At 47.1% G+C, this 26,018-nt stretch overlaps 1 protein-coding gene across 1 annotated transcript in view; it reads left to right on the top strand.

The window, feature by feature from the left end:
• The window catches only part of sh2d3ca (SH2 domain containing 3Ca), a 52,322-nt gene that overhangs the window by 12,887 nt on the left and 13,417 nt on the right, over positions 1-26,018 (top strand). Inside the window, exon 5 of the mRNA XM_056587832.1 lies at positions 24,886-25,014. Coding sequence (XP_056443807.1) covers positions 24,886-25,014 — 129 coding nt within the window. The remainder of the gene's footprint in view (positions 1-24,885; positions 25,015-26,018) is intronic.

Here is a 26,018-nt window from a genome sequence, read left to right as displayed (position 1 = left end):
AAAGGAGAGATTGAAAATAAATGAAGATGAAAAGAGCGGCAGAGGTGAAGGAAGAAGAAGAAAAGTTTAACGCTAAAGTTTGACATTTCAACTCTTTATGGAAAGTATGCCTTCATGCAGAAACTTTAAAAGATACAACTAGAAATAGCTGGAAAGGTCAGCAAAACAGATGATTGGGCGACCACTTTAATCCACTCTCCTCTCGTTTATGAGATTCCAAATGTTGAGTATAATTGAACCGCAAAAGACCCTTAAGCTGCTAAACATCTTTTAATGCCGTCCAAAGATAGTAGGCTTATAAGCTAAGCCTCTTATGCGTCAGTATGCTTAATACACAGATATGCATTATGAAAATGAAGTGCATAAAACACATCATGTCGCTGTCTTCTGGAAGGAATTAGCATGGTCGGTACTCCTTTGTGCTCAGACCTCTCTATTGCGCTGCGTTGACTCTGGAGTACACAGAAGAAGGTCTGGATGTTGATGAGAAGAAAGCAAGCAGACTGGAGGTTGTTTGAAACGCGGGAGGTCCATGAGCTAAATGAGACAGTTTATAGATGGGACACATTGCACCACCACCTTTAAAATGTAATCAAAACACATTTGAATCAAAGAAGCATGCATGAAAAAGGAAAAAATAGTCTACAGCACATTCAGTACAGATCCAAAGTGAGTGGATTTAATCTCCTTTTAAACAGATGATTAACAAAGCAGCTCTTATTTGAAAGACGTTAATAACTCTTAAACCATAAACTTATTGTTTAGTATTTTGTTGTACGCGGTACAGTCTTGGTTTCAGCTGGTCTCCTCTCGAGCCGGGGGGGGGCGGTGTCATCTCGGGCCCACCCTTCCCAGTTCGGGTGGAGTGGTGTGTGTGGCCGCCGCCCGTCCTAATGCCTGTTTTGATTGTTTCTGTTGTGGTATTACAGAGGATTTCAGGCCAGGAAACCCCACCAGCTCCCCGTTCCTTATGAGATTATACCAGGCTCCGCAGCTGTGTGGCCAGGGTGTAATCCTGTACTGGGACCACTGGGACTCCGGGACGCAATAACTGGAAGACTCCTTATCTTGCCCCCCCTTATCTTGTAGCCTCCACCTTATCTGTCCCGCGTCCCCCCCTTCTCCAGGCTCTGAGCGCCGTGTACAATTAGTTTATTGATTACTGGACAGAAATGCTTGCTTGCGTGTTATTCTGGTGGCGTGTTGCTGACACGATTCGTCAATTCTAAAGAATTGTTTGTCGGTTGTGATGGTGAGGATTGATCCGTTGTTTGGGTCATTCGTCTCTCAGCCAAAACAAGAACAAAAATATGCTGCCTACGGATGCTGTGCTATTGAGATGCTTTCTTTGTTTCGGATCCTTGCTCGACAGGGAAGGCCCATTCTAGACTGGGTGACTGCGATGGGGATTTCCCATAATTAATGGTATTTTCTAAACGACATCATTAATCAAGTCATGGAAGACAATAGATGGCTTCATAGATGAATAGGCAATACAAATGATTGTTATGTGTGCAGCCCTAATTTTTAACATGCTTATGGTTGAGAGAGAGAGAGAGAGAGAGAGAGAGAGAGAGAGAGAGAGAGAGAGAGAGAGAGAGAGAGAGAGAGAGAGAGAGAGAGAGAGAGAGAGAGAGAGAGAGAGAAGGGCTGTGTGAAGAGAGGTGCTGGCCTCTTGAAGTCCATCCTACCCTGAAGTGGTGCAGACCTAACTTAAAGCGCTGTTACAATTTAGGATGCAGTCAAGGTTTCTCCCTGCGTTGCCATGGCGAAGCGTCCTCAATGATGTCACCTATTCGGGCCCCTGGGGGGGAGGAAGCTCCGCCTCCTCGAATCGTCTCCCTCCTGCACTCCTGTGTGTGTGTGTTTAGTGTGTGCAATGCGTGCACATTGTGTGCGCATGTCTCTTAATGTGCGCGTGTGCAATGGGCCGGTGAAAATTAGAGCATTTTATCCATGAAACACCTGCCTTCCTTCCTGTCTGTGTGTTCCAGCTCATAATTACACGTCCTGCTGCAGTCTGCAAGTGCCCAGAGAAATCATCATTATACACACACGCACACACACACACACACACACACACACACACACACACACACACACACACACACACACACACACACACACACACACACACACACACACACACACACACACACACACACAAAGAGGAAGAGAGCGAGAGAGAGACACCACACAAAAGAGAGGTTTAGATAGGGAGAGAGAGAGAGAGAGGGAACAGTGCTGTCAACATTATTTCACCACAGGAACCAAATGCTAAATTTCTACCCCCGCCCCCCACAATGTTTAATGATATATGCAGAGCCATGCATTTCCATACTTATGAGAAAAAGTGAGGAATTGTGTGTGTGCGCTTGTGTGTAGGGGGGGTGTAGGGGTGTAGGGGTGTGTGGAGGGGGACTTTAGGGGGGGTGGGTGGAGGGAGAATTCAGGGGGATGTGTGTGTAGGGGGCATAGGGGTGTGTGGAGGTTGGCTTTAGGGGTGTGGGTATAGGGTGTGATAGGGTGTGTGTGTGTCTGTGTGTGTGTGTGTGTGTGTGTGTGTGTGTGTGTGTGTGTGTGTGTGTGTGTGTGTGTGTGTGTGTGTGTGTGTGTGTGTGTGTGTGTGTGTGTGTGTGGGTGCCACATTCCTCCCCCCTGCCACCCCTGGGTTCTTTTCAGTAGTGAACTAAAGGACACATTCCGGTTGGGGGGGCGGGCATTACAAACACGTTCAATTTGAAGCGCCTCTTCTGCTCGCAATCCTCCAGCTTTTCCCAAACATCCAAATCCACAGATTGATAATTCTCTTTTATCCAATAAACATTTATTATTATGATTATTATTATTTCCCTTGAACTTTTGCCATCGTCATGAATACCTGATCCTGCCTCAGAGCGCGGTCAATATTGCCTCAAAGAGGTGGACAAGCGGGGGTCGTGGGTGGGGTCTGGCAGCAACTCGACAGCACTCCTCTCCTCTGCTCTGCCTGCTAGCTATCCCCCTCCTCCTCCCTCCCTCACTGCCTCCCTCCCTCCCTCTCTCCTCTCTCCCACTGGTCCACCCTCCCCCCACCCACACTCTTTTCATCGGCAAAGCAATGAGGTAATCCCTAGCAGCGGAGTGAAGCGCAGCCAGTGCAGCGGGAGAAGAAGAGGCGGAGGGCGGAAGCCCACCAGAAGCCGGGTTGTGGTGCAGCAACGGCAGCAGCAGCAGCAGCGCGAGCGGCGATGTCAGGAGCACTAGTATCGCGCGCCGGGATCAGTGGCAGCTGTTAGCGTCTCGCTCCTCGTCGATAATAGCTAATATGTTTAGAGGTGCGGCTGTGGTGTTAGCATTATAGCGTGATAGCTTATTTTAGCCCCTTTGGAGTGGCCGGAGCACTATGTTGGCAGATTGTTAGACGTCGAGGCTTTCGCCCTGAAGATTTGTTGGAAAAGAACGGGCAGACAGTCGGAAATAAAAGAAGATAAAACAGGAGCCAGCGAGGGGAAAAGAAAAAGAAAAGTGAGGTGGGATACGGAGAGGTTTATGAGAAAGGAAGGGGTAAGGACGGGGTGAAGGGGAGACCGAAGCAGGTGGAGGCTGTCCTCCCAGCGGGAGGAGACGAGGTGGTGTAGAGGAAGGTGTGTTCCTCCTCACCATGACGGAGCGGTGCAGCCTCTGGAGCGCTCTGTCGGCCGCAGCATGCTGCTTCTACCGAGGGTCCCTCATGCAGGTGCAGGTGAGAGAAAGTCAGGTGAGAGCAAGCGAGGGGGAGCGGGAGATTGTGTGTGTGTGTGTGTGTGTGTGTGTGTGTGTGTGTGTGTGTGTGTGTGTGTGTGTGTGTGTGTGTGTGTGTGTGTGTGTGTGTGTGTGTGTGTGTGTGTGTGTGTGTCAGTCAGTGTGTGCAAATGTTGAGTTGCCTCCTGTGTATCTGTGCCACTGTTTGTGTAACAGCATGCGTGTGTGTAACTACGCGTGTATATCTGTGTGTGTGTGTCATCAAGACAGTCCATGCATTGGCAAATGTGTGTCAGCAACACTACAAAGTATCATCAATACAAATACATCTTCGTCAATAACAAAGTGTGTCTTATCTATTCTGAGCAGTTCATCAATGTAAGGTTATTCGTGTTTGTTTGGACAAAGGCACAATGTGAGAGAGAGAGAGAGAGAGAGAGAGAGAGAGAGAGAGAGAGAGAGAGAGAGAGAGAGAGAGAGAGAGAGAGAGAGGGGGAGAGGGGGAGAGGGAGAGAGAGCGAGCCCACAATGTCAGCCAAGCTGATGACCTTAGATGATGGAGTGTACTACCAACTACTCAGGACTATGTCATGGACTATTTTAAAATGCATGCATGTGTGTGATAGGGGGTGTAGGGAGAGAGATAGAGAGACATTGGCACAAGGTGTACAGTGTGTGTGTTTAGGAGAGAGGGAGAGGGAGAGGAAGAGAGAGCGAGAGCGAGCAATGGGCAGACATTACGTGTTCTGTTTGTGTGTGAGAGAAAGAGAAACAGGGACCAAAAAAAAGTCTGACACACAGGGGGTAGACGTCACTGTGTGTGTGTGCGCGTGTGTGTGCGTGTGTGTGTATGTGATGGGGACAGGAGAGATGGGCAGAAACAGAAAGTAATGGGTGTGTCTGGCAGGACTGTATCAGTTCTACTTTGGGCTAATTCTGGATTGGTGTCTGAAACCAAATATATGTACCGATTTCTGGCACCAATCCAGCTTTTGCATCTGAGCCTTGCTGTTCTGTGTTTATGTGTGTCATGTGTGTGTGCTTGTGAGCGTGCGTGTGCGTGTGTGCATGGATGAGAAAAAAGCAATAACATACATCAACTGAGAGAACAAAAGCAAAGGGGATTAAGCTTACAAGTGTAATTATAAAGCTTCAAGGCCTCGCTGGGGTTTATGCTACTGTATAGGACGGGATTTGATTCCCGTACACTTGTTTATATACGTCTTGTGTTCTCGTGTCATTCTTCTCACTTCTTCAAACCCTATCATATTGTGTTATAGACATATTGCAGTTCAAAGTTTGCAATATTGTCTCTTTTTTGTGGGTGCGTCTTGTGATACTTTTTAAATGTTTGTGTGTGTATTTATGGATGCCAGTTCAGAAAAGCATGTCTAGTTAACTGTTTATGTAAGATCGTTTTGGATTCATGACCACAGCTCTTGATCCAGAGAGAGAGAGAGAGTTAAAGTGAGGGAGCTTTAGTCTGGTGGACCTGTCATGTGCGACTGTGTTCAAGCGATGTTTGTGTTCCAATAAAAGCAGGATTCAAAGGCGTCCTCTGATGACCTCTGGATTTCACTAAAAACAACTGTCCCAAAATGAACCAGAAATCTGTGTAACAGAGTACCATATTTTGGGAACTGGGTTTGCCTTCAAATACTACGGTATTATTACTCCTTGGTGTGCAGTTACAGTCCCGTTCGGGTGTCTTTACTCAGCAATTATGTATTTATACATGCGTCCCTTTTGAATTAAGTTTCCATCCAGCCAGCCCTAAACATAGTCGAACACACTGAACGTCTATAAGCGTTCACCCTCTGGAGGAAGGAACTCCTTCCATCTCAGTGGGCTGGAGACCAAACGCACATGACTGACATAACAACCTCTACATAATGTCATGACCGGCACTGGCGTGGCGGCAGGAACTAAAATGAGACGGGATCCAAATGCAGACCAGACCCGAGTATGCGGGAAATGAAGCAGAAAAAGCAGAAAATAACTCATAAAACCACAGTTCCATGAACTGGCGAACAGCGAGAGAACCACAAAAACAAAGGGACATGGTAGATAAAAACTAACTGTCAAGGGAACAAAGGAATGGAAGTTTTATATAAAGGAAGAGGCTGATCAGGGAACGAGGTGCAGGTGGGAAGACCAGGACAAGGACAGACAGGTGAGGGGAATGAAGTCATTGCAGGCTGGATCTGGATGTGAAGTGAGGGGGAAACGTCTAAGGACATCTGGTGGACAGGTGGAGAACAAACACTAAACAACATAGACTCAGGGTCAGACCACGATACAGAAGCACAGCGGGACCCTGCAGGGGCGGCGTTTATGTCAAGTCTGAAAAAAAAACATAATGGTGGTTGCCTTGTATGTAAAAAAACATATAAAAGAAGGAAGTTACAAACGACCCCGGGGCCATGCAGAATCCCCTGAGTCACGGTGCGTCTCGTGGTGGCGGAGGCGGTGCTGATGACGGTACCCTGCCTTGGTCACACGGCCTTTTGTTTAGAATATGCCCTCCATCAGCACAACGGCGCGGGGAGATTACCAGCGCTGTGCGGTAATAACGTGGCGAGGGGGGGGGGGGGGTTGGGGGGGCATAAAGAGGAGCGGGGCCGAAACACGAAGGCGCTCTTGGACAATATGATGATGATCGTGATAATAACTGGGCCCTGAGTACACAGAGTACAGAGAGGAAATGAGTGGAAGAAACAGAGCAGGCAAGAGTAGACAAAGATGAGAGTAGGATGGATGGGTGGGTGGATGGATAGCATTCAGTCTCGGTTCATCAGCTGTATCATTAGGGAGATTTAGGGGTAACTCTTGGTCTAGACTGAATAATGCTGTCCACACACACACACACACACACACACACACACACACACACACACACACACACACACACACACACACACACACACACACACACACACACACACACACACACACACACACACACAGATTTCCCATTGTTGCTACATTATCCCCAATGCTTCCAGCGCGTCTCTCTGGGACAATGTAACCCCCAGTGACATAATCCCCTAGACCCTCATATCTGCCACATGGAATACACACACACACACACACACATACACACCCATGTGCGCACACACTCGTATGCATTCACTGCTTCTGACAAAGTTAATCCCGTCTTTCTGTAAGGGCCAGACCCTAACACGCCCTCGGCGATTTTCACTCTCTCCCTCTCTCTTCCTTGCTCTCTTTGTCTCTCTCTTTGTCTCTCTCTGTCTCTCCTTCATCTCATACACATACTTGAATATTCACTTTTGATTGGTTTTATCTCTCAAAAGACTTAAGTTCTTCATTTATTTTTTTTTATGTATTTTTCAAGCCAAAGCCACATTCAAGGAATATGACTTATTTGATTGATCAGTGAGAAGGATACAATTACAATACAATGAATTTCTGTCCAATTCTGTTCGAAACACAGTTGGACAGCAACTTTTGCTAGTTCTGTCTTTAATTATATCGCATCACATTTCCCCAGACTGTGGCTCAGATGAAATGTTCACATTCATTCACATAATCAATCCAATGAATCATAATCCACTAGTTCTATTCTTCTGCTCTTGACAGATTTGTAATTTTTTCAGGCCTGGCTCTGCTGAAGCTTACTTTTGGAGAGACGGCATGCTGTCAGTCAGCCAGTCATTCAGCCAGTCAGTCAGTCATTCTTTCAATAACCCTTTGGGTCTGTCAGTAACTTTAGCTTAGCTGGCGGTAGTTAGCCCTTCAGGCTCCTAAGGACCCCGGTGGTATTGTATCATCCTGGCTCAGAACCAGGAACAACCCATGGGAGAAATGCTGTGAATGCCTTTTTGTGCATTGCCTTTTCATATGGTTTGGGTCTGCGTTTGTTTATATGTGTGTGTTTGTATATGCGGGTGTTTATACGTGTCTGTGTGTTTGTATATATGTGTGTGTGTGTGTGTGTGTGTGTTATGCCCATCCAGACAAGACAGCCAAAGCCAATTGGTATGTTCAGCAGTGAAATATCGCCTGTGTAATCCCCTCTTTTCCACTCCTCCTATCTTTCACTCTCGCTCTTCCTCTCACCCCTTCTCGCTCTTACTCTCTCTCTCTCTCCCTCTCTCACCCTCTTCCCTCCTCTCCCCAAGCTTCGCCACAAATCCTCTTTTGGCGTGTCTGCCTGTCACACCCTGCGGTGCTTGTGGTGCGAAGGCCAGCTGTGCGCACAGCCCGCGAGTGTGTGTGCGTGTGTGTGTTCACATTTCAGCTTCCCACTGTGACGTTCCTGGCAGTAGTGAGGGACGTGTGTGTGTACGTAGGTGTCCACGTGTGTTTCCTTGTGTGTGTGTTTGTGTGTGTGTGTGTGTGTGTGTTCGTCGATATACCGATGTGTCTGTGTGTACGTGGGTTGTGCGAGCGTGCGTGTGTGTTGCAGCGCAGTTTATCCTGGTGTCGCCCACTTTTTTGTGTGTGTTGCGTGGTTTCCGCTGGCGGCCAGATTACAGGTACTCTTCCTACTGGAGAGCTCCTGAAGTGAAGGGAAACGTCAGCCACAAGGCACTCGTCACACACACAGCCAAAGGTCAGCCTGCCGCGTAATGCTAACTCGCTGCTCGTGTACAATACGCCTTCCGCCTCTTTTACTGAAAAGCCGGGGAGTTTTCCTGGGAACAGCAGACTTCGGGCCTCATGCTGGGCTTTGAAGCATCCCGGGCAAGACGGCAACAAACCAAATCCATCCAATTAAAGATTTACCCGCTGTTTGGTGCCTCGCGAAAGTGGAGACGTGTTATTTATGGATTCGTTTATGAGCTGCACCCGTTGAACTTCTGTTTGATAACAGTGTAAGCCCTTTCACTTTTAATCAACATTACCTTCATTACATATACTATTATTTTTGTATTAAACCAGAAAAACACGGGTACCGTTATTGCTTTCTTAAGTCCCTTAGTACAAATTCACCTTCGACTTGTGTTTAACCCAAATTGTATAAAAAGGGTAACAGCAGAGTACCTTAATCACACAAGTCTTGTGCATTTAAGTAACCGTCCAATAACCATGTCGCTGCATGTTTTAGGAGCGAACTGAATAAATTCTCCAGTTACTCACTTCAACTTCCTTGGGGCTGACAGCCTGGAGCTAAGTACAGGGACACTGTCACAGATGAACTGTATCTTCTGCAGCAGTAGGAGCTGTAGATCAGCGTCTCGGCTGTCCCACAGTCTGCCTCCACTGTTTCTCTCCTCCTCTAGCACTTGCTTCCACAGCAGTAATTCATTCTGGACACTCTCTGTTCTGTTGTCGACAGTTTTTCATTCCTCAGTTTTTAGTTCTCAGTCTTTCCGAACCATCTTGTTTCGTCTAAACGGATGTTCGCCGAGAGGAATGAGCCAGGCATAACTTGCAGACCCATAGATGTTCTCCATATCTATTCTAAAATGCTTCTAATGCACACGCTACAGATTAGATTCTGCTTCGAGCCATACCTCCCATCCCAAGTATTGAAATTCTATTGTTTCTTCCCTCTGCATAAATTAACTAGGAAGAAAAAGGAGTGTGGGAACTAGAGAGCTATTAGAGTGTGTATTTAAGTGTGTGTGTGCACGTGCACGTGTGTGTTTAAGGAAGCCTTACTCTGTGTCTGTGTGCAACTCTTGTGTTCATTTCTGGATCCAATTGGGCTTTGTTTTGCTTAATGGTTAATAGCGGCGCTAGTCGGCAGTGATAGATTCCCCACTTTGCCGTGCTGCATTCATTCTTATTAGAGTGAAGATGCTGTCTGCCCACGCCCAGAGCACATCTCTGCCGCTCCACTGTTTGTGTTATTGGTCTGGAGCGGGGAGAATCGTCAAGTTGTTAGCGTGATGGATGTTTTTCAATGGTGCGCTTTGATTTGCGTCCCCTCTCGCTCTTGCTTGGGTAATATCTGAATGGGATGAATCAAATGTGTAACGGCACGCCTCTTGAAAGAGCACAAGCCCACAAAGAAAGAGCTTTATTTTTTCCCAGACGGTTTAGTAGTGTGTGTTTATTTACGCGTGCCCCTAAGGGAGTAAACCCATGGGCAGACAGAATCGTGTGCATGGGCTGTTACCCGCTAAGAACAAAGGAAAAAACTTAATTGGAACTTTGCGACACGTGCCACTCACCCCCCCTCCCCCACTCTCCCCCTCCTCTCCCCACCCCTAAACACCACACACACACATTTGCTTGGCAGGCCGCAGCTGACAGCTCTCGCGGCGCGTGCAGCGGGTTTTAGTGTAGGAGGTCGACTATTGTTCTCCCGCCTACCCCTTTGACCCCCTGACCCCGGAGACCACAGCGGCCCTGTGATCAGAGGGGCGACGCGGCCTGCTTTAAATGGCCGCCCAGGCCCCCTTTCAGGAGACTCGTATCGCCGTGCCAACACATGGCCGAGGGAGGCGCGGGCCGGGTGTGCCTCTGTGTGTTCCCCGCACCCTTGTGAAGCCCTTTCTGTTTACAAGAGATGGTTAAAGATAGTAGATAGTGTGTGTGCCAGAAAAACCTCCGGGACACTTTTATTATATATCATGGACGACCGCTGTTTCTAATTAAGCCTATTTCTGCTGTGTGTGTGTGTGTGTGTGTGTGTGTGTGTGTGTGTGTGTGTGTGTGTGTGTGTGTGTGTGTGTGTGTGTGTGTGTGTGTGTGTGTGTGTGTGTGTGTGTGTGTGTGTGTGTGTGTGTGTGTGTGTGTGTTCGTTTTAATTAGGTTGAGCGGGGTAGGGCCGGTTGAGCTACCTTGTCTTTTGAGTGTATTTTCCCCCGGTGTGATTTCCCTAATTGGCAGTACGAGTCACTTTTTTCGCCCAACTTACTTTCACCTCAGCACGAACACACTCGAGGGGTTAACGAGGGTGACGTTTTGAATCCCCGCTTGATGGGTGGTGAAATAGACAGGAAAAGTAGTTTGAGTTCAGTCGTTTTTTGTAATGATATTTCTAAAGTCTCGCTCGGCGTTGTGACGTTGAGTTATGGCGGGCCTCAGACGCCGCTGGAGTACTTAATGCATCATTTTCCATCATGAAAGGCCCAGCCATCAAAGCGTCTGTGTGCCTGATTTGCGCACAGCAGCTGAGAATGGCAAGGAACACGGGACACTCTCAGACACAAACACACTCACCAACACTTACACTCACTCACACTCACACACACGTCACACTCAAATTCATACACGTGCACACACACAGATCCTCTCTCACACCTCCTTTCTTTCCATCACATAGGCAGCGACACACACACACACACACACACACACACACACACACACACGCACACGTACACAATGGCAATCTCATCATTGCCAAGATGAAGCGTGAAAGTGGTGCCGATCGTAAAGACACGCACGCATATAAATGACGTAAACACGTGCATGCATAGCGCTAGCCTTACCCAGCACACCAACATAAGTTAGGGCACAAACTCCTATGAATACAGATAGGTACGGCCTGGGGTGTACCATATTCATGGGGGACAACGGGACCATTCCACAATGCAGGATAGATATCTGGAAATCTGGAGAAAAATGGCTTCGTAATTTCTAAACACGTTCAAAGCCCGTGTATATACACACTCTGATCTGCATGGGGATATTCTGGATGTATGCAGCATTATATATATATTTAGATATTTGCTGGAATGTTCCAATAAATCGACCGTACACTCATAATGCACCACCACTTTGCACACCCCACTTAATGGCTATTAGTGGTGCTAACGACAGATGAGGAAGAGTGGAAGGGAGTGCTGGTGGTGGTGGGGCTGGTGGAGGGGGTTGTGTGGCGTAATGGGGTTATGTTAAGCTGTCAGTTTGTATAATGGACCAACTACGAAAAATAACACAGAATGATATCATACTTTGAAATATGGAAGGAATGTGGAAGAGGGGAGGAGGGTGAAGGGGGCAGGATAGAAGGAGAGAGGAAAAAACGTGTGAAAAATACAATAAATTATACATATATAATATATTGGTATTCAATTCAGAGGACTCTCTTGAGTGTCATAAATCCGGGTTTATATGAGGCCTGTGTGGGATTGGATTTTATTTTTTTCCTCATGCACTTAATTATCATTAACTCAATGTGGCAAATTAATGTTGGCTAAATGATTACTTTTTTTGTTATTCCATGGCGCCTGAAGATTTGTAGAACCTCCCTTTGAGAGCTTTATTAACAACAAGATAAAACAACAACAGCGACATCACGCTCAGTACAATGCAGACAAGTCCTCTTCACAAGCTCATTTAGCCACCAGCAAATCCTGCATTTCTCCAGTGATTAATCTCACACATAGGCAGGCGCGCACACACACACACACACACACAGACACAGACACAGACACACGCGCGCGCAGTTCTAAACCCAAAAATACACCAAACAAAAACACTAAGAAGACATATCACGAGTGCACACACACACACACACACACACACACACACACACACACACACACACACTGGGTAATGGGTAGCAGAGGGTAAGACTAAAAGGTATGCGCATACACAGCTAAAGTGTGCATGCCAACACACGCGTGTGTGTGTATGTGTTTGTGATTTGTGTGTAAATCTATTAAGAAGCAGCTCAGCAGGTAGTCTTCGCTTCGGAGCGATAGAAACGGCTGTAATAGGTCTGCCTGCATCACACACACACACACACACACACACACACACACACACACACACACACACACACACACACACACACACACACACACACACACACACACACACACACACACACACACACACACACACACACACACACACACACACACACACACACACAGAATGGCTGTCTGTCTGCATGAATTGTATTGATACCTCAGCAGCAGCACTCTGCTACTGTCTGTCCCAGCTAGCCAATTGGGCTCCAGGAAGAGATGACATCATTGGCAGCCAATGGGATCGCAGCTATTGGGCGTGATGCCCTCTGCGAGTGAGGAGGGTTGCTGGATGTATTCATACATCTTTTAAATCTTTACACATAGGCATGCATCTCTCTCTTGGGTTCTCTGTCTTTATTATACAGAGAGAGAGAGGGGGAGGGGGAGTTAAATAATGGGGAATAGAAAGAGACCCATAATACAAAGAAAGCATGAATATAACACACTGAGAAGGACATTATTTATTGATAATTTATATATATAAATTATCGTAAATAATTTGTCCTTCTCAGTGTGTCCGTGTAGGTACCCCATCACGCGTGCATGTGTGAACATGTGGCAAGGTTGATTGAAACTGGATCACCATTGACGAGACTGATATCCCCTGTAATGCACTGCTCTGTGTGTGTGTGTGTGTGTGTGTGTGTGTGTGTGTGTGTGTGTGTGTGTGTGTGTGTGTGTGTGTGTGTGTGTGTGTGTGTGTGTGTGTGTGTGTGTGTGTGTGTGTGTGTGTGTGTGTGTGTGTGTGAGAGCTCTGATTGATATTCATTCGGGATCAAACAGCCTCTCATTTCCATATAATAATTGTGGTGGAAAGAGATCCCTCCTTTCCTCTCTCCGCGTTCTCTCTCTTTCTTGTTCTCTTTCCTTCCTGTATTCTTCCTCCCATCTTTCCTGTCTCCTTTTCTTTGATAAGACAGGGATGTCCTTACCTCTTTCTCTATCTCTCTCCCCCTCCCCCTCTTCCTTTTTCTTTCTCCCTCCCTCTCTGTCACTCTCTTTCCCTCATCTTCCCCCAATCTCTCTCTCTCTCTCTCTCTCTCTCTCTCTCTCTCTCTCTCTCTCTCTCTCTCTCTCTCTCTCTCTCTCTCTCTCTCTCTCTCTCTCTCTCTCTCTCCCCTCTCCCTCCCTCTCTCTCTCTTGTCTTTGGATGTCCTACGTTGCTGCTGTTGTTTCTCTCAAATCGAATCCCGTCATCTTCAGTTCTGTTTGTTGTGTATTTATGCAGTGTGCATGAGTGTGCATGTGACTGGGTGCACCGGAGCCCAGTCGATAGGTCATGTTGTGCTGTGACTAAGCAGAGTCTTTGTATCATTGCACTCGGTGACACCTCGACTGAAAACGTTGTCGCGCTGCGTATCTCATCATCTAATGGAGGATGTGTAGGTTTCAGGGCTGTCGTTCACAGCCAAAGTCACACTGGGATCATTGGAGTCGTAATCAGAGGCGCACAGGTCTTTGTGTCATCCATCGTTTGAAACCAAACTGCCGATATCGCTCTACCACTCGGGGAACTTCTGCCAAATGGTGTTTTAACACCCTGTCATCTTGCTTGTGATGGTGTGTGTGATCCATTGATAAAGACAGGCCATGGGAAAGGGTCTCTTTCATTCTTTCTTTTTTCTTTCTATCTCCGGCTTTCTTGTGTACGTTTCTTTCCTTCTCGATGATAAAGGTGTCGCCACACGCGTGTGATCATAATCTCGGCTCTCTGTGTCAATGGGCCATCAGGCCAATAAATCCCACTCTGCCGCTCATTGGTTAATCAATGGGCTGCTGTGTCACGGTGCGCCCGCGTGTTTGCGGTATCCATGGTAACGGAGCTGCGATCGCTGTCCTTACCTTGAAGGTGTTTGCATGAAAGACTCCCGGGGGCTTTGGGGTGGGGGGAGTCCTCTTCATTGTTGTTATTGAAGGATTGATCAAATGTCCTCTGTGTGCTATATCCCATCCCAAACACTACGGCTGTGTAATCAGTCTTTCGATCTTCCCTTTCAATCTGCATTCTTTCCTTCCTGCGTTTGCTATTTGACTTGGGGGATGGTGCACGGTGTATTGTATTGTTAAAAATATTTCCCTCTTGAAGGATGGTAATAGAATGAACCGGATTGGACTGAATTCATCAGCCATTGTATGTGTGTGTGTGTTTCTGTGTGTGTGTGTGTGTGTGTGTGTGTGGAATGGAACAGGGTTAATATTGACGCAGTCCTAGACCTTCGATCTATCAGTGCCACGACCTTTGACCCAGAGGAGCCTGTAAATTGGCCATTAGACGTCCGGCCCAGAGGCTATGCTGTGGTTCACAGCAGACTCTCACTTTGTGGATGTGACGCCACGTTTGAAGAACCAGGGAGGGAGGGGGGCCACTCATGACTAAACAACACACGTTTTATACGGTGTGGCTGTGCTGACGTATCTATCACACCCATAAACACAGGTCGATACAGCTTCTCATGAAAAAAAGGCCACGTATTCGTGGACACAGACTCACACACAGAAATGAACCCACACACCTGACACAGGCACGACACATACAAACGTGCCCTGGCATTCCGGGGTTTAATGTCCAGTAGTGGTGGGGGACACTTTGTATGGGGCGTACACGTGCGGCCGTGTAGGACAACAACAGACCTGAGAGAGCAGCAGAGCAGATAAGAGGCATGGGCCCGGCCACGGGCGGCCCAGATAAACAGGACATTAAGAGCCGAATAATGGAGATATGCAGGGTCATAGAGGGCGAGAGAGAGGGAGAGAGAGAGAGAGGGAGGGCGAGAGAGACAGAGAGAGACAGAGAGAGGGCGAGAGAGACAGAGAGAGACCGCTCCTGTGTGTGATGAACGGCAGGGAGGTAGCAGGGAGACACGGGGGACGATGAATCCCAGCCAGGAAGGCCATTAACGCTGTCCACGCCCCAGCCCCTCTTTGGCTCTGAGTCACCGGGTCTACGCTGAAAACCGCTCCAAGAGAACCAGACGTAAACAACATACACATACTGTTGATGTTCTGTTGCTCAGCGCTGGATTGATGATGCAGAGGAGAGGATGGAGAGAGTAACACGTACCTGGGTCCATACCGATTTCATCTGATTCGTCTGAATCTCGATACGTTTGTTGTTTTGAGTTTTAACAGTAAAGTTTAAAGTAATGTCCAGCGTGGCAATTGAATGAATGTGCAATCGTGGTTGATGAACACTTTGAGGATCATGCCACTCAGGACAGGAGCATAATGGGTAGCAGAGGGTGTTGTCGTGAAGTCATCTTTGTCAGATCAGACCGGTAGATGCTGGTCTATGAACGGAGAGAGGTGTGTAACGGGGGGTGGGGGGGAGAGGAGCGAACCGGCGCAGAAAGCTCTCACTCTTCCTGATCGCTCTTAAGGCGAGTGCTTGCAGACTGCCAAGGTCTAAAGAGAGAAGGAACGAGTCCACTTTTAGGTGGATTGGTTTGGTGGTGCCAGTCAAAATCAATCAATGTCTGAAACTGATCTGGCTGGGAGTTTCTAAGAAGACCCAAGTGTACGTTCTGTTCCCATTAACTCCCAACATCCACGCGTGATTGATGGATGGATTTTTGTTTGTTTCCCTGGCGACTGCCACCCTTCTGTAAAGCATTAAGGAATGACGCTGCCCTCCAGACTAGACCATTGGTACCAGTGTATTGAATACAACATATTCATAGTGCAACCTCAATTCATGTCTCTCGGTCATACACAAACCAGCAGGCATGTCAACCACACGCAGAGCAGCAGCTTCCAGCTGGTTGATATAACAAGGGGTGAGGTTTGTTGCTCAGGGCCACATCAGCAGAAGAAACCAGGGGTCGAACCGCCAACCCCACTGGCTGGCAGGCCCTCTGCTTAACCTTGGAGTTACTGCTGGCTTCAGTGACGATTGCGCTCCTTCAAATGAACCATCTAAACATAACAAAAGTCCTGAACTCTGATTAGCCCAATATCTCGGGCAGTGGGTTCAATTGCCTACGGCTCAGGCGGGACCGACAGTAGATCAGTTGGAAGAGGCAGTCGTTTAGTTTGGAAACATCCACTGTTGGGGAACAAATGCAGAAATCATACTTAAATGCATGCATGCGCACACACACACTCACACACACACATAGTGGAGTAATATAGTACCGTCAACCAGCCATGTTTTTCACTTCAATTCACAGCACTGCACGTGACCGAGCACATACACACAAACTAGGAGCACATTAACATCCCCCCCCCCCCCAGCCCAAACACACACACACACACACACACACACACACACACACACACACACACACACACACACACACACACACACACACACACACACACACACACACACACACACACACACACACAAAATAGAAACATGCATTTTCCTTCCTTGGGGGAAACACCAGCTGGGGCCTGGTATGGAGTAACCATGGCAACTGCGTCTATAGGTGTGGCATTGCTGAATGTGCACTTAAGGAGCGGAGTGTGTGTGGGGGTGTTGGGATGGCCAAGGTTTGTGTGTGTGTGTGTGTGTGTGTGTGTGTGTGTGTGTGTGTGTGTGTGTGTGTGTGTGTGTGTGTGTGTGTGTGTGTGTGTGTGTGTGTGTGTGTGTGTGTGTGTGTGTGAGATGCATGCATACACTTCACTAAAATCCGTGCCCCAACCAATCATTGGCCTGATTCCAGCCAACCGGGCAGTCCCCTGGGGGACCAGATGACCCCCTAACACATGTGTTGTCGTGGTGACCGATTACCTTTGATTGACGTTGTTGATGACTTCATCTAAATGCAAAAAAAAATAGTGGCGTGATGTATGGAGATACACATGGGACACGTGTGTGTGTGTGTGTGTGTGTGTGTGTGTGTGTGTGTGTGTGTGTGTGTGTGTGTGTGTGTGTGTGTGTGTGTGTGTGTGTGTGTGTGTGTGTGTGTGTGTGTGTGTGTGTGTGTGTGTGTGTGTGTGCGTGCGTGCGTTTCAGAATGTGTTTGTGTGCGTGTGTTTGTACACATAAACACATTATACTGCAAACTTCCAGCTGCATGATATACTCAATATATGTATTGAATAATCTATTCATATTTTACAACTGATTTTTTTCAAATCGCCACTGTTATACGCCTTACTTATGATTTAGTTACAATATAATAATGTAATCAAAATACAAGTTCATCTTTACATCCAAGGTACACATTTTGTATCTCAAAAACTGCTTGTAGACAACTCCCTTAGGCCTGTGTCTGCGAAACTGTATGGGAAGTAAATGTTTACCTCTCTTACAGTGTGCATGTCTGTGTGTGTGCGTGGGCCTGTGTGTGTGTGTGTGTGTGTGTGTGTGTGTGTGTGTGTGTGCGTGTGTGTGTGTGTGCCTGTAGGCCTGTTTAGAGGACCCCAGGGGTTCTGGAGACTGGGGAGATCAGGCAGTCAGTAGACAGTTTAGTAGTCAGGTTTCATTAAAATCTTCTCTTGGTGTTTGTAGCTGTGTTTGTGGGAGTAGATATATGAACATGTGCTGCTGTTGTTTGTGTGTGTGTATGTGTGTGTGCCTGTCTGTCTTTCTGTCTTCAGAAAGAATGTGTGCTTAACTGTTTTTGTGTGTGTGTGTGCGCGTGCGTGCGTGCGCGTGTGTGTATATACATTTCTGTTTATATACTGTTTATGTCTGTCTTATGGTCTTCCTAGAGTGTGTATGTGGGTGGTTGTGTGTGTGTGTGTGACGTGTGTGTGTCAGTTTGACATGTTGCAGTGATTACAGACTTCCTTTTTTGCCACCATAGCTGTCATGCGTGCTGACAGTGCTGTCACAGTACACACACACACACACACACAGCTTATCAACACAGATCAGAATGCCAGAGATGAATGAGTGCAGGAAATTCAGACCAGTTCGTACGAGAGAGAGAGAGAGAGAGAGAGAGAGAGAGAGAGAGAGAGAGAGAAAACACTCAGGGAATAGCAATAGCAGGACTGAAATGGAGATAAGATATAAATATTTTTATGTTTCGTCCAAATCCACCACCTTTTCTTCTGTTCTCCAAAGAAAAGAAGAGAGCCCCACTGAAAGTGAGATGAAACGTGAAACAAGGTTTGAAATGTAATCATCCTACTGGTCTACTGGTCTACTGGATGGGCTGCAGAAGGAGAGATGAGAGGGGTAGCTCAAAGGGAACCTGCTCCATAAGAAATAATAAGGGGAGATGGAGGAAGATGCTCATAGTGTAATATATAATGTGTAATGTTTTTCGTGTAGAGAAAAGCCCCCGTCAGAGAGGAGGAACAGAGAGATGTTCTCCATGGAGAGAGGATGTGGAGTAATAGAAGAACAGACACGGGGAGAGAGAGGGGGAACTAGAGGGAGCGATGGGGAATGAGTGCTGTGTGTCACATTCTGTCCAACACCTGTCACTCAGAGCACGGTGGGTTTTTAGAGACCAAACAGACTGTATATGTGTGTTGGCGTGTGCATGCATGTGCAAATGTGTTGCCAAGGAAGTGCATGTTATATGTATATACTGGCATGTTCTGTAAATAAATGCCCCATGTGTGCATGCTTATGGCGTGTACTTTGTTTCTTTCTGTATTTGTTTCTTTCGTTCATTCTTTTTGATTTTCTTACTTTCGCCTTTCCCTCCTGCTTTATTTCTTTCTTTCATTCAAAATTTTCTCAGAATAAAGAACTGCAAAACCTCTATCCATTTTTCTTATTGGAAACTTGGAGTTTTTTACGTAAAATTATATTGATGCGCGTCTGTGTGGGTGTATCGTTATGGGAGGTGCCTCTTTATGTTAATATCAATGCAGCAGCTTCCCCCCCAGTGGGCAGGACGAGCTCTGATATCCACGAGGAGCACATTGTGAAGGTAGCTGGGCCATACAGGGGATTACACTGGTCTGGAGGGCCTCTCATATCAACCACATCACGTTTGTGTGTGTGTGTGTGTGTGTGTGTGTGTGTGTGTGTGTGTGTGTGTGTGTGTGTGTGTGTGTGTGTGTGTGTGTGTGTGTGTGTGTGTGTGTGTGTGTGTGTGTGTGTGTGTGTGTGCAGGGAGATATGAGGATTAAAGGGTCTTTAGGCACGGGTCATGCTTCCTAAACACCTAAAAGGTAACGTCTCTTGGAGAGTCACGCTAGGCATTGGGGGAATAGAGCCTAGCCCGAAAGAAAGCAGATTAAGGGATGATACTAGGGGTGGGTGTGTATGTGTGTGTGAGACAACAGCGGGGCTGATGTACCCCTTAATACCAGCACACATGGGTCGTTGCTGTGGCAACCGGATGTAGGGTCAGCCTATATCCGTTGTGACGGATCGCACATGGACGTTCAGAACAGAATCACTGGCACAGAATCACTCCTACTTCTTTGTTTTTCAGGGCTCAACAGGGGTTGGCTTTTAGATTCTGAATACTGCATTATTTTGCAATGATTATGCATCTTATTTATAAGTTCTGTTTTTTTTTTTTTTAGTTGATGTCCCGGATGAATTCTCTTGTTGCTTTGTTGTTGATCTACATGTTTTCCCTAATGAAATAGTTACCAATACGTCAAACGCAAAAATAAATAGAATAATGATTGATAAAAAAGCGTTGTGTTCTCCAGAAATATGAGCAAAAAACCAAGGAAGACACGTGCAAACACACGTGCATGTCTAGAGGAAAACAACATAAAGGATTCCATCTCTGACCCTGCCCTATTTCTATTTTGGCTGGGGGAGGGCGTCCATCTTAGATTTCTGTTGGTAATTTTAAATGATTTGGCTGTCAGAGCTGAGTCGGCAGTGCCGTGCTAAAGCTATAAGGCAGAAGCCTCTGATAGGCCGGCAGTGAGGAAGTGGGAGTGAACGTTGGCTGTGTGAATTAGGTGATGGATCATGCTGGGGTACTGTCTGTGACCCTCACGCTCTCTTTCTCTTGCCCTCTTTGTCATACACACACACCCACACACACACTCACACTCACACTCACACACTCCTAACCCCCATAGCTGAATAAGCCCCCCCAACCACTGTTCTAAACCATACACCCCATTCTAGTAATGAATATAGACCCCTCCCCCCGCCATAGCATCCCCTCAGCCCCCAGCCCCCAGAGATGGACTTAAAAAGAGCTAGCCATCCAGACATTTGGACTCACAAGCACACACACAGACACACACCACTCAGTCCATCTTGTTATTTTTTTGTGCCTCAGTTACCTAATTGCCAAAACTCTTATCTCTAAATGCGCTACGTTGGCCCGCCTGCCTGCCAGACTGCCTGACTGCCTGCCTCTGTCTGCCTGCCTGTCTGTCGGCCTGTCTGTCTGTTTGCCTGTTTTCTGCCTGTCTCTCTCTCCCTGTCTGTATTACTGTGCCCCTCCTCTTGGAGTAGCACTAGTAGCAGCAGCCCCAGCAGTGTAATTACAGGGGAGCTGAACTCTGACTGCCGTGTAAAGTATGGGAGGCTCAACCACACATGATAGGCCAACATGCCAACTCACGCAATGATATGTTGCTATAGCAACAGAAGCTGCAGTGCATGGCGGGGGGGGGGGGGGGGGGCATATAAATGACATAGTATGTCATTGTAATAATATAGATTGTCTCGTATAATTTTTCCTTTGTCTCTCGCTCTCTCTGTCTTGCTCTCTCTCTCGGTCTCTCTCTCGATCTCGATACGTTGTACACGCACTGCAATGCAAACATTGTTGATATTTATTGGGAATTAAAGCTGTTCCTCCCTGTATCTCTGCTCCTTACCCCCCTCCCTCTCTCTATAACCCGGTACTCTAACTATAATTATTTAGCTTTTTGCAGCGCACTCCCAGCCTAAACGGCCAATTTACCTAAAAATACCCCCGCAATAAAAACCACAACATATTGTTCCACTCCCACAACCATCAAGGCTGTTTCCCCGCCGCCGTCCCAGAGAACGGGAGCAAAACTGTTTGTTCTGCAGCACCGCAGGCAACCAAACAACATTACATTTGATGAAAAACAACTAAAACCTCTGCAGTGAGGTCTCTGTAAAAGACACAGCGACCAGTTCGGTCCCCAGGACGTACCCGTCCAACTCGGTCCAGCTGGGAGGAAGAGGGGGGGGGGGGGACATGTTTGAAAAGGATTCTGTACCTTTTGGCCCACAGACAACACTTCCGACGCAGGTGTTGTGCCGTATTAAAAAGTGGTTTCTACGTTTTTTCCCCAGCTGATATAACCTTTGCAGCTTCTGTTTGCCGGGGGGTCGTTGAAGATGTGACAAACCCTGGGCGATTTCGAAGCGGACTGTCTTGAACGCCCACCTTGGCCCGTTGCTCCGTAGGCCTCTTTGGCTCACGCCGTTCCGTCAAGGACTAGCCAGACATACGGGAGGAAGTGCCTAAAGACAGGTTCATCTTTATTTTCCTGCGTTGAGCCGGCTGCGGTGCTGTTTATCTGCCTTCCGCCCTCGCTCCCGCCTCGTCAAAGTCCGCCCAGCTCTGTTTTGATGTCAGCGAATTCCCTGAACCATATCGTAAAATGAGTCCCATTGACATTTCAATTTGCTGCCGTACCCCATCGCACAACGCTCACATGCACACACACGCAGACACACACACACACACACACACACACACACACACACACACACACGCACGCAAAGAAACACAGATGCACATGGACACGCACACACATCGTGTGCACCAATTTGATTGCGGAGCATCCATGGCAGGCAGAGATCGTGGATTTCCTCAGAGGCAAGAAAAGCAATAACAGCACACTTGACCTCTGCTCTTTTATTGGGTTGCTCTCCTTCACACTCACACCCACAAACAGATACACACACACACACACACACACACACACACACACACACACACACACACACACACACACACACACACACACACACACACACACACACACACACGTGTGTGTGTGTCATACCCTCCCTTCCTTAGGGAGGAGGGGGAGGATGGGGGTGGAGAGGGAAGGTTTGGGAGGGGGGGATAGGAAGGAAAAGTACAAAAAGGATGAGAGGAGAGTGGAAGGATAGGGACTTGATAATCTCATCTGTGCAGGAGAGAGGGGAGAGAGAGGGAAAGAGTCACAGTCGGGGAGAGAGAGATGAATCGAGCGAGAGAAAGAGAGAGGGGGAGTGAGGGATAGAGAGGGAGAGAGAGAGGCAGAAATGGACAGGGAGAGAGGGAGACCAAGAGAGCGAGAGTGTCTTGTACTGACCTGAGGGCAAAGGAATTGATTGTGTGTCTGTCCCCCCGCCACACCCACAATCACACCCTCACACATTGAGATAAACTCACACACACAATCTTACAGTCTGAAGTGTGGTACCTAGTGAAGGGAAGGAGGAGGAGACGGGGAGGAGCAGGCTAACCGGGTCAGGCAGGCTCATCTGACAGGAAGAGAGACAGCGTGTGAGCCACATCAGCCTGGTTGTTTACCCAGTGTTTGGGTCTCTAGCCACTTTTGTCAACACATTGGATGAGTTCTGATCCCTACTTTTTGCAGGCTTGCTTAGTCATGAGTTTTGTGTGTTGTGTGTGTGTGTGTGTGTGTGTGTGTGTGTGTGTGTGTGTGTGTGTGTGTGTGTGTGTGTGTGTGTGTGTGTGTGTGTGTGTGTGTGTGTGTGCTGTGCGCATGTTCCCATTTTGCCATATCTTTGATCTTCTCCAAATTCCCTGTCTTTCCCAGCGCATCTCTGTGACTTTGTGTGTGTTTATGTGTGTGTATGTTTTTCTGTGTGTGTCTGTTACTGTGTGTGTGTGTGTGGGTGTATGAGTGTTTGTGTGGGTGTTTGTGTTCTTGTGATTCTGTGTGTGTCTGTGTGCAAGGAGTGTTCTCCCAGTGTCTGAGAAGTAGAACTGGCAGTAGCAGCGTGTGTTTTAGTGGGAGGATGCGCCCCATGCATCTCAGTGTCAACACGAATCACAGGCTTAGAGACACCTGGGGAGAGGAGGCTAGTGCTAAATGAACCGACCATCCCTCGCAATGCATGCCTTTCTTTATTTTCTTTAGTATAGTTGTCGCTAAACATCAAAATCGTATTTTCTTTCCTGCAGCTCGCTGCCAAGCACAATTGCATTTAGGGCTCAGAATGGGCTGTCGATGAAGCGACCGGTCGTTCGTTTGTTGATTGTGGTTGTGAGGATCTGTTAATCATTACAGTGATTATGTCAAATACCAAATATTTGACTGCTGCATATTTTTCGGAAAGGCTTTATTCCTCCGTGTCCCAATCTATACAAGATCCAATCTTCAGCTCCTGTTGGATGCTTGAGACATCACTTTGTATTCAATGAATCAGAAAAACACAATGAAATGTTTCAGCCGGTAACATGCGTGTCGAAAGCCAGATGTTCAAGTATGCATAATTAAGTGTGTATTTGTGTGTGTGTGCATGTGTGTGGGTATTTAATAGCAGATTACAACAATGATTTATTTTTTGGATTCAATCAAGTCAGATGGGTTGGGGGTTTGGGATCTAATTGTGTGTGTGTGTGTGTGTGTGTGTGTGTGTGTGTGTGTGTGTGTGTGTGTGTGTGTGCACTTGTGTATCTCACTGCACAAAAATATACTTCCCTGCCGTTATACCTTCTGTCACACTGCAATGTGTTCCGATTACCTGTACCTGTCTATGTGCGTGTGTATGTGTGTGTGTGTGTGTGTGGATGCGTGTGTTTATGGAATGTTAAGACCTAAAAGGTGCAACAACCATTTTTTGTTTTTGTTTGTGTGTGTACATATGAATCCTGCATGAAAATGTAATAGACCTGAAGACAATGACAGCATGCTGTAAATGATCCGTTACATAGCCGACGGCTGCCATGAAAAACAGGCCGTTGCTATCGACTCAGTTCCCCAACCGTAGAATTTAACAAGCTGATTTTCTTGCTGCAGCAATAAAATATTTTTTTGTTGTCTCGCGTCATTCACCCTGTCTGAGCTAATTTTGCAATAACGACTGCATCAATCATACCCATCAAACATGCAGCCATCAGTTTAGTGTTCATTGAGCTTTCCTATTTGGTAAACTCCCTCAGTTATTGCTGGGCTATAGTAAGTGATTCACTTGTATACTGGAAGGAGACTCAATCCACTGCAAGCATTTAGATAAGTAGCCTTTAAGCCATTCATCCTAAATCCTTTACCCCAAAGTAAGTCCCAAAACAGCTGTAATCTAATAAAGCTATGCATGAGCATAGACCTCACCTCAGACAGGGTTCGCTTAACTTAGTTCCTAGAACTCCCATTCATCTCCCTGACCGTGTTGTTCTACTTCCACTGTTTGAGTAGTTATACAAGGCTCAAGTCACAGGCTAATGACCCAGAACGTATTGGTTTCAAATTGATCGTAGAAGTAGAAGAATATCAGAATCTGGATCTTGTGCCTCAATATCAATACTCACCAAACCCTTCACACGCTTGTGCGATGATGGTCTGTTTATGGAATTATTATGTCTGCTACTTGCTACTAGTGCATTGGAGTTGTGTACCGCTGGTGTACTGATGTGTGTGTTGTGTGTTTATGACCTAGTTCTCCAAAGAGAAGTACCTGCTGGAGTCTCCACCGGAGAAGCTGGGCAAGGAGCTGGAGGAGGAGCTGAGGCTGAGTCCTTCTGACATCAGGAGCCACGGCTGGTACCACGGACACATCCCCCGAGAGGTACACACACACACACACACACACACTGAGAGGTATAAACACACAGATATACACTGAGAGGTACACACACTCGGGTAGCACCGATACTGATACCAGTACTCGGACTCGGGCCTGATACTGTGCTCATGTACTTGTAAAATTTCTCAGATGCAACCACCCGATACCACTTCCCACACGACGTAGTGTAACGTTGACGAGTCAGTGAACCCAAAGCGTTTATTTTTCTCGTGGTCATTTGTCCTCGTCAACATTGAAATCAAGGCCATTTTAACCCCGTTTCTGAATTAAATCCCAGATTAAAAAGGGGCACAGTGGGGCGGTGTGTGTGGACGTGTGGAGCTCTGCTAACCCTGCTTGAGCAGCTGTTGACTGCGGCACCCGAGAGAAAGTATATATATATATTCTACACCGCTACGGTGTTTGGATGGTGAAGCTCCATCTGAGCATCGATTTATTGAAGACTCGTGTCCGAGGGTTAGGCTTCACGGACACATATGGTTTAACGCTACATGGGAGTGGATGGTGAAGCTCCCTGATTTATTCAATGCCCGTGTCCAGACCCGTGGGCTGCCTTGACACATATTGTATAACCCTATGGTTTGCGGGGATGGTGAAGTTCCCATCGCTCTGAGAAGCGACTTATTTAATATCCCCGTCCGAGGGTTATGAACAACAGACACCTATAGGATATCGCTAGGGTGTGGGGTGCATTTCATATGCAACATTGCTTATTATCAGGCACAACGACGGTACTTAAAAATTGCCAGGCCGTAACCACAGCGATACGGCGATTACAGTAAATAAATCACGCCCCCCTCTGGGACAGAGGGGCCCTGTTTTTTTAACTGTAATGGTATTATTAAGTACTCATATCGGTACTCGTTATCGGCGAGTACTCAAATGTAACTACTTGTACTTACATTGTGGAATCAACACACACACACATACATTCAGTGAGAGGTACACACATACACCAACGCACACGGATACACACACACACACAT

This window comes from Gadus chalcogrammus, chromosome 4, assembly GCF_026213295.1.
Source record: "Gadus chalcogrammus isolate NIFS_2021 chromosome 4, NIFS_Gcha_1.0, whole genome shotgun sequence".
Classification (NCBI taxonomy): Eukaryota; Metazoa; Chordata; class Actinopteri; order Gadiformes; family Gadidae; genus Gadus; species Gadus chalcogrammus.
Note: the sequence above shows the minus strand (reverse complement) of the source record. Positions and strands in the feature narration are given on the sequence as shown.